At 35.2% G+C, this 15750-nt stretch overlaps 1 protein-coding gene across 1 annotated transcript; it reads right to left on the bottom strand.

The window, feature by feature from the left end:
- Window positions 1-12293: 12293 nt before the first annotated feature.
- On the bottom strand, window positions 12294-13086 carry LOC142238211 (uncharacterized). Its single transcript, XM_075309796.1, has 3 exons — window positions 12999-13086; window positions 12600-12932; window positions 12294-12535 (listed from the first exon to the last, which is right to left on the bottom strand). Exons 1-3 carry the CDS (start codon window positions 13074-13076, stop codon window positions 12380-12382), a joined length of 567 nt encoding a protein of 188 aa, XP_075165911.1. The 5' UTR covers window positions 13077-13086; the 3' UTR covers window positions 12294-12379.
- Window positions 13087-15750: the final 2664 nt, after the last annotated feature.

The raw sequence follows: 15750 nt of genomic DNA on the forward strand, positions 1-15750 counted from the left end.
GCAGACATGCTAACCATTGCACCACGGTGGCTATAGCATATTTTGTCAAAATCTTATTTCTACACAAGATTTTGTTAAAATTTTATTTCTATAGACAATTTTATCAAATTTTATTTGTATAGAAAATTTTGTAAAATTTTATTTCTATAGAAAAAATTGTCAAAAGTTTATTTTTATAGAAAAATTTTTGAAAATTTTATTTCCATAGTAAATTTTGTCGCAATGTTATTTCTATAGAAAATTGTTTGAAAATTTTATTTGTATAAAAAACTTTGTCAATATTTTATTTCTATAGAAAATTGCGTCAACATTTTAATTTCTATAGAAAATGTTGTAAAAATTTTATTTCTACAGAAAATTTTTTTGAAAATTTTATTCCTGCACAATTTTTTTTCGAAAATTTTATTTCTACAGAAAATTTTCTCACAATTTTATTTCTATAGACATTTTTTGAAAATTTTATTTCTATATAAAAAAATTTTACATATTTTTTATACCCTCCATCATAGGATGGGGGTATATTAACTTTGTCAATCCGTTTGTAACACATCGAAATAGTGGTCTAAGACCCCATAAAGTATATATATTCTGGGTCGTGGTGAAATTCTGAGTCGATCTAAGCATGTCCGTCCGTCCGTCCGTCCGTCTGTTGAAATCACGCTAACTTCCGAACGAAACAAGCTATCGACTTGAAACTTGGCACAAGTAGTTGTTATCGATGTAGGTCGGATGGTATTGAAAATGGGCCATATCGGTCCACTTTTACGTATAGCCCCCATATAAAGGGACCCTCAGATTTGGCTTGTGGAGCCTCTAACAGAAGCATATTTCATCCGATCCGGCTGAAATTTGGTATATGGTGTTGCTATATGGTCTCTAATAACCATGCAAAAATTGGTCCACATCGGTCCATAATTATATATAGCCCCCATATAAACCGATCCCCAGATTTGGCTTGCGGAGCCTAAAAGAGAAGCAAATTTCATCTGATCCGGCTGAAATTTGGTACATGGTGTTGGTATATGGTCTCTAACAACCATGCAAAAATTGGTTCACATCGGTCCATAATTATATATAGAACCCATATAAACCGATCCCCAGATTTGGCTTGCGGAGCCTCAAAGAGAAGAAAATTTCATCCGATCCTGCTGAAATTTGGTACATGTTGTTGGTATATGGTCTCTAACAACCATGGACAAATTGGTCCATATCAGTCCTTAATTATATATAGCCCCCATATAAACCGATCCCCAGATTTGGCTTGTGGAGCCTCAAAGAGAAGTAAATTTCATCCGATCCGGCTGAAATTTGGTACATGGTGTTGGTATACGGTCTCTAACAATCATGCAAAAATTGGTCCACATCGGTCCATAATTATATATAGCCCCCATATAAACCGATCCCCAAATTTGGCTTGCGGAGCCTCAAAGAGAAGTAAATTTCATCCGATCCGGCTGAAATTTGGTACATGATGTTGGTATATGGTCTCTAACAACCATGCGAAAATTGGTCTACATCGGTCCATAATTATATATGGCGCCCATATAAACCGATCCCCAGATTTGGGTTGCGGAGCCTCAAAGAGAAGCAAATTTCATTCGATCCGCCTGAAATTTGGTACATGGTATTGGTATATGGTCTCTAACAACCATGCAAAAATTGGTCCACATCCGTTCATAATTATATATAGCCCCCATATAAACCGATCCCCAGATTTGGCTTGCGAAGTCTCCAAGAGAAGCAAATTTCATCCAATCCGGTTGTAATTTGGAACATGGTGTTAGTATATGATCTTTAACAACCGTGCCAGAATTGGTCCATATCGCTCCATAATTATATATAGCCCCCATATAAAACATTCTCCAGATTTGACCTCCGGAGCCTCTTGGAGGAGCAAAATTCATCCGATCCGGTTCAAATTAGGCACGTGGTGTTAGTATATGGTCGCTAACAACCATACCAAAATTGGTCCAATCACACAAAAATTGGTCCATATCGGTTCATAATCATGGTTGCCACTAGAGCCAAAAATAATCTACCTAAATTTTATTTCTATAGAAAAATTTGTCAAAATTTTATTTCTATAGGAAATGTTGTCAAAATTTTATTTCTAGAGAAAATTTTGTTAAAATTTTATTTGGTTCATAATAAAATTTTCATCATTGTCAAAATTTTATTTCTATAGAAAATTTTATCAAAATTGTGTAAAACAGAGTGTGAAGCTGTGCACACCAGAATAAATCCTTGAAAACGGTTTTGACGAAGTCAACCGAAATATTGGAAATAAAACTTAAATAAAAACATCATTCCTATGTTTTTTAATCGACCTATAGCCGAAACTATGATAAGCATTGCATAAAAATTTTATTTCTATAGAAAATTTTGTTCAAATTTTATTCGGTTCATAATCATGGTTGCCACTCGAGCCAAAAATAACCTACCAAGATTTTATTTCTATAGAAAATTTTGTCAAAAGTTTATTTCTATAGAAAATTTTGTTAAAATTTTATTCGGTTCATAATAAAATTTTCATCATTGTCAAAATTTTATTTCTATAGAAAATTTTGTTCAAATTTTATTCGGTTCATAATCATGGTTGCCACTCGAGCCAAAAATAATCTACCAAGATTTTATTTCTATAGAAAATTTTGTCAAAAGCTTATTTCTATAGAAAATTTTGTGAACATTTTATTTCTATAGAAAATTTTGTTAAAATTTTATTTCTGTAGAAAATTTTGTCAAAATTTTATGTCTACTTTGTCAAACTGAATTATATACGTATTGGATCGATCTTTTTTGATTTAATATATACCACGTATGGACTTACATACAATTTAGAAGATGGTGTTAGGAGGTTTTAAGATACCTTGCCATCGGCAAGCGTTACCGCAACTTAAGTAATTCGATTGTGGATGGCAGTGTTTAGATGAAGTTTCTACGCAATCCATGATGGAGGGTACATAAGCTTCGGCCTGGCCGAACTTACGGCCGTATATACTTGTTTTATTTTATAAAAAAATTTTTTTAAATTTTATTTCTATAGAAACTGTTGTCAAAATTTTATTTCCGAAGAAAATTTTTGGAAAATTTTATTTCTACAGTAAATATTGTGAAAAATTTGTTTTCTATACAAACTTTTTTGAAAATGTGTTTTCTATAGAATTTTTTATACCCTCCACCATAGGATGGGGGGTATATTAACTTTGTCATTCCGTTTGTAACACATCGAAATATTTCTCTAAGACCCCATAAAGTATATATATATATTCTGAGTCGTGGTGAAATTCTGAGTCGATCTGAGCATGTCCGTCCGTCCGTCCGTCTGTTGAAATCACGCTAACTTCCGAACGAAACAAGCTATCGACTTGAAACTTGGCACAAGTAGTTGTTATTGATGTAGGTCGGATGGTATTGCAAATGGGCCATATCGGTTCACTTTTACGTATAGCCCCCATATAAACCGATCCCCCGAATTGGCTTGCGAGGCCTCTAAGAGAAGCAAATTTCATCCGATCCGCCTGAAATTTGGTACATGGTGTTAACATATGGTCTCTAACAACCATGCAAAAACTGGTCCACATCGGTCTATAATTATTATAGCCCCCATATAAACCGATCACCAGATTTAGCCTCTTGGAAGACCAAAATTCATCTGATTCAGTTGAAATTTGGTACGTGGTGTTAATATATGGCCTCAAACTCCCATGCAAAAATTGGTCGAAATCGGTATATATAGGTCCCATATACACCGATCACCAAATTTGACCTCCAGAGCCCCTTGGAAGAGCAAAATTCTTCCCATTCGGTTGAAATTTGGTACGTGATGTTAGTATATGGTATCCAACAACCATGCAGGAATTGGTTCCTATCAGCTAATAATTATATATAGCTCCCATATAAACCGATCCCCAGATTTGACCTCCGGTGCCTTTTGGAGAAGCAAAATTCATCCGATCTGCTTCAAATTTAGTATGTAGTGATCGTATATGATATTTAACAACCGTGCCAAAAGTGGTCCATATCAGTCCTTATCATATAAAGCCCCATATAAACCGATCCCGAGATTTGGTTTTGGAGCCTCTTGGAGGAGCAAATTTCATCCGAGTGAGTTGAACAACCATGCCTATCCATATCGTCCATATCGGTCTATAGTTATATATATCCCTCAGATAAATCGATTTCCAATCACACAAAAATTGGTCCATATCAAGTTAATAATTTCAATTCTGTCTCTCTACGTGCCGTACAAAAGTCCATATCGATTCGTAATTATTTGTAGACTTACCTATACATACCTTTTTAATAATATATACCACGTATGGACTAACTCACAATTTAGAAAACGATGTTAAGAAGTTTTAAGATACCACAACCCAAGTATTTCGATTGTGGATGACAGTCTTTCGTAGAAGTTTCTACGCAATCCATGGAGGGTACATAAGATTCGGCCTGGCCGAACTTACGGCCGTATATACTTGTTTTTTTTTTTTGTTTAATTTTATTTCTATAGAAAATGTTGTCACAATTTGTTCTATAGAAAATTTAATCAAAATTTTATCACAATTTTATGCATATAGAAAATTTTGTGAACATTTTTTTATATAGAAAATTTTGTGAAAATATTCTTTCTATAGAAAATTTTGTCTAAATTTTATTTCTGTAGACAAATTTGTCAAAATTTTATTTCTATAGAAAATTTTGTCATAATTTTTTGTTCAATATTTTTACTTCGAATAATCCCTTGTAAAAATCTATCTTCTTCTGCTGAAAAGTCAACAGAGCGTAGGCATTAATCATTGGTAGGGACCCAGGAAGACGAAATTCTTTCACAGAGAAATTTGTAACACAATACACTTTGTCCTATACATGAAAAGTAATATTGCGTGAGAAATGTTTTTTTATACCCACCACCATAGAATGGTGACGGGGGTATAATAAGTTTGTCATTCTGTTTGTAACAACACATCGAAATATCGATTTCCGACTATATAAAGTATATATATTCTTGATCAGGGAGAAATTCTAAGACGATATACGCATGTCCGTTTGTCCGTCTGTCTGTCTGTTTTAATCACGCTACAGCCTTCAATAATGGCGCTATCATCCTGAAATTTGGCACAGATTCGTCTTTTGTTTGCAAGCAGGTCAAGTTCGAAGATGGGCTATATCGGTCCATGTTTTGATATAGCCCCCATATAAACCGACTTCACGATTTGGGGTCTTGGGCTTATAAAAATCGTAGTTTTTATACCCTCCACCATAAGATGGGGGTATATTAACTTTGTCATTCCGTTTGTAACACATCGAAATATTGCTCTAAGACCCCATAAAGTATATATATTCTGGGTCGTGGTGAAATTCTGAGTCGATCTGAGCATGTCCGTCCGTCCGTCCGTCTGTTGAAATCACGGTAACTTCCGAACGAAACAAGCCATCGACTTGAAACTTGGCACAAGTAGTTGTTATTGATGTAGGTCGGATGGTATTGCAAATGGGCCATATCGGTCCACTTCTACGTATAGTCCCCATATAAACGGACCCCCAAATTTGGTTTGCAATTGCTCTAAAAGAAGCAAATTTCATCCGATCAGGCTGAAATTTGGTACATGGTGTTGGTATATGGTCTCTAACAACCATGCACAAATTGGTTCATATCGGTCCACTTTTACGTATAGCCCCCATATAAACGGACCCCCAAATTTGGCTTGCGATTGCTCTAAGAGAAGCAAATTTCATCTGATACGGCTGAAATTTTGTACATGGTGTTAGTATATGGTCTCTAATAACCATGCAAAAATTTGTTCATATCGGTCCATAATTATATATAGCCCCCATATAAACCGATCCCCCGATTTGGCTTGCGGAGCCTCTAAGAGAAGCAAATTTCATCCGATCCGGCTGAATTTTGGTACATGGTGTTAGTATATGGTCTGTAATAACCCTGCAGAAATTGGTCCACATCGGTCCATAATTATATATAGCCCCCATATAAACCGATCCCCCGATTTGGCTTGCGGAGCCTCTAAGAGAAGCAAATTTCATCCGATCCGGCTGAAATTTGGTACATAGTGTTGGTATATGTTCTCTAATGACCATGCAAAAATTGGTCCACATCGACCCATAACTATATATAGCCCCCATATAATCCGATACCCAGATTTGACCTCCGGAGCCTCTTAGAGGAGCAAAATTAATCCGATCCGGTTGAAATTTGGAACATGGTGCTAGAATGTTGTATCTACTAAACACGCAAGAATTGGTCCATATCGGTCCATAATTATATATACCCCCCATATAAACCGTTCGTCAGATTTGATCTCTGGAACCTCTTGGAGCAGCAAAATTCATCCGATCCGGTTGAAATTTGCAACGTTGTGTTAGTATAAGGCCGCTAATAGCCATGCCAAAATTGGTCCATATCGGTCTATAATTATATATAGCCGATCCCCAATCACACAAAAATTGGTTCATATCGGTTCATAATCATGGTTGCCACTAGAGCCAAAAATAATCTACCAACATTTTATTTTTATAGTAAACATTGTCAAAATGTTATTTCTATAGAAAACTTTGTCAAAATTTTATTTCTAGAGAAAATTTTGTCAAAATTTTATTTCTAGAGAAAATTTTTTCCAAATTTTATTTCTATAGAAAATTTTGTCAAAATTTTACTTCTATAGAAAATGTTGTCAAAATTTTATTTTGTCAAAATTTTATTTCTATAGAAACTTTAAACTTAATTATATACGTATTTAATCGGCCTTTTTATACCCTCCACCATAGGATGGGGGCTATATTAACTTTGTCATTCCGTTTGTAACACATCGAAATATTGCTCTAAGACCCCATAAAGTATATATATTCTGGGTCGTGGTGAAATTCTGAGTCGATCTGAGCATGTCCGTCCGTCCGTCTGTTGAAATCACGCTAACTTTCGAACGAAACAAGCTATCGACTTGAAACTTGGCACAAGTAGTTGTTATTGAAGTAGGTCGGACGGTATTGCAAATGGGCCATATCGGTCCACTTTTACGTATAGACCCCATATAAACGGACCCCCAAATTTGGCTTGCGATTGCTCTAAGAGAAGTAAATTTCATCCGATCCGGCTGAAATTTTGTACATGGTGTTAGTATATGGTCTCTAATAACCATGCAAAAATTGGTCCACATCGGTCCATAATTATATATAGCCCCCATATAAACCGATCCCCCGATTTGGCTTGCGGAGCCTCTAAGAGAAGCAAATTTTATCCGATCCGGCTGAAATTTGGTACATAGTGTTGGTATATGTTCTCTAATGACCATGCAAAAATTGGTCCACATCGGTCCATAATTATATATAGCCCCCATAAATCCGATACCCAGATTTGACCTCCGGAGCCTCTTAGAGGAGCAAAATTCATCCGATCCGGTTGAAATTTGGTACGTGGTGTTAGTATAATGTATCTAACAATCATATAAGAATTGGTCCGTATCGGTCCATAATTATATATAAACCATTCCTCAGATTTGATCTCTGTCAAAATTTTATTTCTATAGAAACTTTAAACGTAATTATATACGTATTTAATCGGCCTTTTTTAGTTTAATATATACCACGTATGGACTATGTGGTATATATTACGGTGTTAGGAAGTTTTAAGTTACCTTGCCATCGGCTTCAGTAGAAGTTTCTACGCAATCCATGGTGGAGGGTACATAAGCTTCGGCCTGGCCGAACTTACGGCCGCATATACTTGTTATCCTTAAAGAGGTGTGTCGAAAATGGTGAGTATCGGTCCATGTTTTGATATAGCCCCCATATAGACCGATCTCCCGATTTTACTTTTTAAGCTTCTAAAATCCGCAGTTTTTATCCAATTTTCCTGAAATCGGAAATCTAGAGGTATTCTAGGAAAATAAAGCGATGTACCGAAAATGGTGATTATGGGACCATGTTTTGATTAGCCCCCATATAGACCGATCTCCCGATTTTACTTCTTGGGCTTCTAGAAATCTAGAGGTATTACCTGAAATTGGAAATCTAGAGGTATTGTAGAACCATAAAGAGGTGTGCCGAATATATTGAGCATCGGTACAGTTTTTGATATAGTCCCCTTATAAACCTCCGATTTGAGATCTAGATTCTAGAACTACAATTAAATGTGCTGAATACTGTGTGTATCCTTCCATGTTTTGGTATAGCCCCCATTACACCGAACTCCCGATTTAACTCCTAGGGTTTCTAGAAATTGTAGTTTTTATCCGATTTGCCACAAATTGAAAATATACTGGCATTTTAGACCCATAACAAATTGTATATGATTTAGTTTTATCGGTCCATTTGGTAAGGCCTCCGTATAGACCGATTTCACTTATTGAGAGTATAGAAGGCGCACTGATCATGAAAATTGCTTGAAACTTCTCGTAGTCATTTAAATAATTGGTATGAAAATTCACAGATTTTAGATTTCAAATCAAGGCGTTATTTCATCATTTTCTTGCACACTTATAATATGTTGGGGACTAATCCCAATTCTCCGGCCTATCTAAATTTTAGATTCAGGAAACTTTGGAGCTGGCCTTTCACTAGCACTTTTCCGTGGGGTATTTGCTGTAACCAGACAGCGTTAATGATATTAGCCTTTTTCGGGCAGAAGAGGGGATTCTATTTTGTAACAGCTTTTCCCGGAGCACACAAATCACTTTTTAGTTGGTTATTATCAAATCTTTGACCTACCCCACTGGGCACTATAATTAAGATTGATTTTAACACTTTATATTAATTTTCGGGTATGGTATATGATTTCGTTTTATTGACGTTCAATTTGGCTCACAATTTCTCGATTTTAAAAATTCAACAAACAAACACTTTCAAACGTTTTGACTGTCGCAGTGTCTTCCTCGATTTGAACCTTTGTTCGGGTTTACTTTTATTTTCACTCGATCTTGCAGAAGAACAATTATTGCGCGCTGGCTTATGATTGACAACGAACTTAACTTATTTACTTCTTTTTCTTTCATTCTCTCACCCCTTGGGTGTCATAGGAGGATTTCATTGGGACAACGGCGACAATCAAACGGGTTAAAGGCGGCCATAGGTTCACTCATGCAGGGATGCCATTATTAGAAATGTTCGTTCTTGTATGGCATGGGACATTTACACCCCCGCATGCGTGAACACAATAAATGTTTATGATTCCTCTAAAACTCAAACAACAAATGGTTCTTATAAATTCAGAATCTGATCTAGTCTTCATAGGTAAAATCTTTACATTTATCTGTGGGAATCATACTGGTTGAACTGATCTGCTTGGGAAAATATCTGTCATCAAACCCCCCTGAAATTTTCAAAGGAAACTATTATATTTGATTCATGATGGTGGGTATTTAAGATTCGACCCGGCCGAACTTACTACTGTATATACTTTTTGTTATAGCCGTTTGGGTTTCGACGCATACAACGCACACCTGTTGTCAGAAACAGCTGACTACCCATCTGGTCATAGACCAAGATATGTATAGACATCTCAAGTCAATTCACAGCGCTGCATACCGTAGATGAAACTTTTTTGTCTGCAAATGAGCGATTTTTATACCCTCCACCATAGGATGGGGGGTATATTAACTTTGTCATTCCGTTTGTAACACATCGAGATATTGCTCTAAGACCCCATAAAGTATATATATTCTGGGTCGTGGTGAAATTCTGAGTCGATCTGAACATGACCGTCCGTCCGTCTGTTGAAATCACGCTAACTTCCGAACGAAACAATCTATCGACTTGACACTTAGCACAAGTGGTTATTATTGATGTAGGTCGGATGGTATTGCAAATGGGCCATATCGGTCCACTTTTACGTATAGCCCCCATATAAACGGACCCCCAAATTTGGCTTGCGAATCCTCTAAGAGAAGCAAATTTCATCCGATCCGACTGAAATTTGGTACATGGTGTTAGTATATGGTCTCTAACAACCATGCAAATTGGTCCACATCGATCCATAATTATATATAGCTCCCATATAAACCGATCCCCCGATTTGGCTTGCGGAGCCTCTTGGAAGACCAAAATTCATCTGATTCAGTTGAAATTTGGTACGTGGTGTTAATATATGGCCTCAAACACCCATGCAAAAATTGATCGAAATCGGCCCATAATTATATATTGCCCCCATATAAACCTATCCCCAAATTTGACCTACAGAGTCCCTTGGAAGAGCAAAATTTATCCGATTCAGTTGAAAATTGGTACGTAATGTTAATATATGGTATCCAACAACCATGCCAACAGTGGACCATATCAGTCCATAATCATATATAGCCCCCATATAAACCGATCCCGAGATTTGGTTTTGGAGCCTCTTGGAGGAGCAAATTTCATCCGAGTCAGTTGAAATTTGGTACATTGTGCTAGTATATGGCCGTTAACAACCATGCCAAACTAGGTCCATATCGGTCTATAGTTATATATAGCCCTCAGATAAATCGATCCCCAATCACACAAAAATTGGTCCATATCAAGTTCATAATTGTATATAGCCCCCACATAAGCGACCCCCATATTTCAATTCTGGCTCTCTACGTATCGTGCAAAAAGTCCATATCGATTTGTAATTATTTGTAGACTTAACTATACATACCTTTTTTGTCTAATATGTACCACGTATGGACTAAGTCACAATTTAGAAAACGATGTTAAGAAGTTTTAAGATACCACAACCCAAGTAATTCGATTGTGGATGACATTCTTTCGTAGAAGTTTCTACGCAATCCATGGTGGAGGGTACATAAGATTCGGCCTTGCCCAACTTACGGCCGTATATACTTGTTTATTTTATATTTTTTTTTTTTAATTTTATTTCTATAGAAAATGTTGTCAAAATTTTATTTCCGAAGAAAATTTTTGAAAAATTTTATTTCTATACAAAATTCTTCAAAATGTTATTTCTATTAAAAAAATATTGTCAAAATTTTATTTCTATAGAAAATTTCGTCAAAATTTTATTTCTATAGAAAATTTCTTCAAAATTTTATTTCTATAAAAAATATTGTTTAAATTTTATTTCTATAGAAAATTTTGTTAATATTTTATTTCTATAGAAAATTTTGTCAAAATTTTATTTGTATAGAAAATTTCGTCAAAATTTTATTTCTATAGAAAAATTCGTCAAAATATTATTTCTATAGAAAATTTCGTCAAAATTTTATTTCTATAAAAAATTTCGTCAACATTTTATTTCTATAGAAAATTTTGTCAAAATTTTATTTGTATAGAAAATTTTGTCAAATTTTTTTTTTGAATAGAAAATTTTGTCAAAATTTTATTTGTATAGAAAATATTGTCAAAATATTATTTCTATAGAAACTTTTGTCAAAATTTTATTTCTATAGAAAATTTTGTTAAAATTTTATTTCAAAAGAATATTTTGTCAAAACTTAAATTCTATAGAAAATTTTGTCAAAATTTTATTTCTATAGAAAATGTTGTCAAAATTTTATTTCTATAGAAAATTTTGTTAAAATTTTATTTCAATAGAATATTTTGTCAAAATTTTATTTCTATTTAATAACATATTTCGTCAAAATTTTATTTCTATATATATTATTTTGTCAAAGTTTCTATCTATTCTATCTATAGATCATATTGTCAAAATTTTATTTCTATAGAAAATTTTGTCAAAATTTTATTTCTATAGAAAATTTTATCAAAATTTTGTTTCTATAGAAAATTTTTGGAAAATTTTGTCAAAATTTTATTTCTAGAGAACTTTTTGTCAAAATTTTATTTCTATAGAAAATTGTGTCAAAATTTTATTTCTATAGAATGTTTTGTTAAAATTTTATTTCTATAGAATGTTTTGTGAATTCTATCAATTTACCAAACAGTAAAAAATCGACTATTTTTGTAGAATTCTACCAACTGTGGCAACCGTGATCAAAAAAATGCCAAAGGGTGCCATATCAAGACCGCGCTTTGCAGAGAATGGGCCAAAATACTGCAGAGCCACATTCGTGCAGCGTCTGATGGTATGGGTTTTATACCCACCACCATAGAATGGTGACGGGGGTATTCTCGTTTTCATTGTGAATTAACATGAGATGTGTATACATTTCTTGGTCTATGAACTGGACATTGCCTTTCAAAGTGCAATAGGTGGCGTTATCCTTTCTTCCTTTCCGTAACATTTAAAATTTTACTTGAAAGGAAACTTTTAATTTTCTTCTATTTTCAATAAAACAGTAATTCAGTAACAAAAATAATTCTTCAATAATACTATGTGCAAATGAATAATATTAGAAAAACTATAATTGTCTTCTCCATGACACTTGTGGCGATCTTTGTCATAACAACTATTCAATTTTTATTGTGTAGAATTTAATTATTTTATACATTATCAAGTGTTTTGCAATACTTTTACTTCAAAGAAACCCTTGAAGAAATCCAACTTCTTCTCCTGAAAAGCAAATAGAACGTAAAACTTAGACATTGGCAGGAAACCAGGAACACGGATATTTTTCAATGAGAAATTTGCAAAACAATAGTCATTCTCCTACAAAAAATAATATTATTTACATGAAACATGTTTTTTAATAACTTTGAAAATAGGTCCTTACCTTTTTAAGTGGACATTTTCTTGGAATTGTGGGACTACCGGCTAACACAGATTTTAAAAGCAAATTTATATAATAAAACGATGCTTGGCTTCTTTGGTTTTCCAATAATTTACACGCATCAAATGTTACATTGACAGCAGTAAAATTTTGTCCATTATACCTTGTGCCCGTTGCCATTACTTTCAGATTGAAATTTTTAATATCCTTCAGGAATATTCCACATCCATCGAAAACAGTGTATGTGGAATAATTGACCAATTGAAAGTTTGCACTTTTATAAAATCCCGGTACGATTTCATGATGGTAACTTTGAAAATCCAATGAAAATGTACGCTTATGGAAGAAATATATATATTTGAATAAAAAAGAGGAAGGTATTCTGCAATCAATTTCACTTACTATACTCCAAACTCTCGTGACTATCATATATGATAGGATAATAAGAAGACCAGTGTACTTAAAATCCGTGATCAGCATCTGGTTGCTTGTTCTAATTGACTAACCTAACCTTGATGTAAACTTGATGATATATAAATATACCATAATGACTAATGTAAAATGTAAAATAAAATTAGTGATTTAAACGATCAGCATTGATAGCAAATTATACACTTATGGATCACTTGCGTAATGGATACACCGAAAAAAATGTTGTCGGAGGCCAATGATTTCATGTCTTAACAATACAAATGCGTAGAAGATGCATTTCTTTGATATACTGTTTTTTTATACCCACCATCATAGAACGGTAACGGGGTAGCATCAGTTTGTCATTCCGTTTGTAACACATCGAAATATCGATTTGCGACTATAGAAAGTAACAGGTTGGCTGATAAGTCCACGGTCTAACAAAGAAAAACACATTTTTTGTCAAAATTCGTTTTTATACCCTCCACCATAGGATGGGGGTATATTAACATTGTCATTCCGTTTGTAACACATCGAAACATTGCTCTAAGACCCCATAAAGTATATATATTCTGGGGCGTGGTGAAATTCTGAGTCGATCTGAGCATGTCCGTCCGTCCGCCCGTCCGTCCGTCTGTTGAAATCACGTTAACTTCCGAACGAAACAAGCTATTAACTTGAAACTTGGCACAAGTAGTTGTTATTAATGTAGGTTGGATGGTATTGCAAATGAACCATATGGGTCCACTTTTACGTATAGCCCCCATATAAACGGACCCCCAAATTTGGCTTGCGATTGTTCTACAAGAAGCAAATTTCATCCGATCAGGCTAAAATTTGGTACATGGTGTTAGTATATGGTCTCTAACAACCATGCAAAAATTGGTCCATATCGGTCCACTTTTACGTATAGCCCCCATATAAACGGACCCCCAAACTTGGCTTGCGATTGCTCTAAAAGAAGCAACTTTCATCCGATCAGGCTAAAATTTGGTACATGGTGTTAGTATATGGTCTCTAACAACCATGCAAATTGGTCCACATCGATCCATAATTATATATAGCCCCCATATAAACCGATCCCCAGATTTGGCTTGCAGAGCCTCTAAGAGAAGCAAATTTCATCCGAACCGGCTGAAATTTGGTACATGGTGTTGGTATATGGTCTCTAACATCCATACAAAAATTGGTCCACATCGGGCCATTATTATATATAGCCCCCATATAAACCGATCCCCAGATTTGGCTTGCAGAGCCTCTAAGAGAAGCAAATTTCATCTGATACGGCTGAAATTTGGTACATGGTATAGTATATGGGTTAGTATATGGTCTCTAATAACCATGCAAAAATTGGTCCATATCGGTCCACTTTTACGTATAGCCCCCATATAAACGGACCCCCAAATTTGGCTTGCGATTGTTCTACAAGAAGCAAATTTCATCCGATCAGGCTAAAATTTGGTACATGGTGTTAGTATATGGTCTCTAACAACCATGCAAAAATTGGTCCATATCGGTCCACTTTTACGTATAGCCCCCATATAAACGGACCCCCAAATTTGGCTTGCGATTGCTCTAAAAGAAGCAAATTTCATCCGATCCGGCTGAAATTTCGTACATGGTGTTAGTATATGGTATCTAACAACCATGCAAAAATTAGTCCATATCGGTCCACTTTTACGTATAGCCCCCATATAAACGGACCCCCAAATTCGGCTTGCGATTGCTGTAAAAGACGCAAATTCCATCCGATCCGGCTGAAATTTGGTACATAGTGTTGGTATATGGTCTCTAACAACAATGCAAAAAATGGTCTACATCGGCTCATAATTATATATGGCCCCCATATAAACCGACACCCCGATTTGGCTTGTGGAGCCCCAAAGAGAAACAAATTTCATCCGATCCGGTTGAAATTTCGTACATGGTGTTGGTATATGGTCTCTAACAACAATGCAAAAATTGGTTCACATCGGTCCAAAATTATATATAGCCCTCATATAAACCGTTCTCCAGATTTGACCTCCGGAGCCTCTTGGAGGAGCAAAAATTCATCCGATCCGGTTCAAATGTGGAACGTGGTGTTAGTATATGGTCTCTAACATCCATGCAAACATTGGTCCATATCGGTCCCATATAAACCGATCCCTAGATTTGACCTCCGGAGCACCTTGGAAAAACAAAATTCTTCCCATTCGGTTGAAATTTGGTACGTAATGTTAGTATAGGGTATCCAACAACCATGCAGGAATTGGTTCCTACCAGTCCATAACACCATGTACCAAATTTCAGCCGGATCGGATGAAATTTTCTTCTCTTAGAGGTCTCGCAAACCAAATTTGGGGGTCCGCTTATATGGGGGCTATACGTAAAAGTGGACCGATATGGCCCATTTGCAATACCATCCGACCTACATCAATAACAACTGCTTGTGCCATGTTTCAAGTCGATAGCTTGTTTCGTTCGGAAGTTAGCGTGATTTCAATAGACGGACGGATGGACGGACGGACGGACATCCTCAGATCGACACAGAATTTCACCACGACCCAAAATATATATACTTTATGGGGTCTTAGAGCAATATTTCGATGTGTTACAAACGGAATGGCAAAGTTAATATACACCCATCCTATGGTGGAGGGCTATATATAAACCGATTTCAGATCTTGAGGGTTCAGAAGGTGCACTGATCATGAAAATTGCTTGAAACTGAATGTAAAATTTCCAGATTTTACTTCTCGTA

Source organism: Haematobia irritans, chromosome 1 (assembly GCF_050003625.1).
Source record: "Haematobia irritans isolate KBUSLIRL chromosome 1, ASM5000362v1, whole genome shotgun sequence".
NCBI lineage: Eukaryota > Metazoa > Arthropoda > Insecta > Diptera > Muscidae > Haematobia > Haematobia irritans.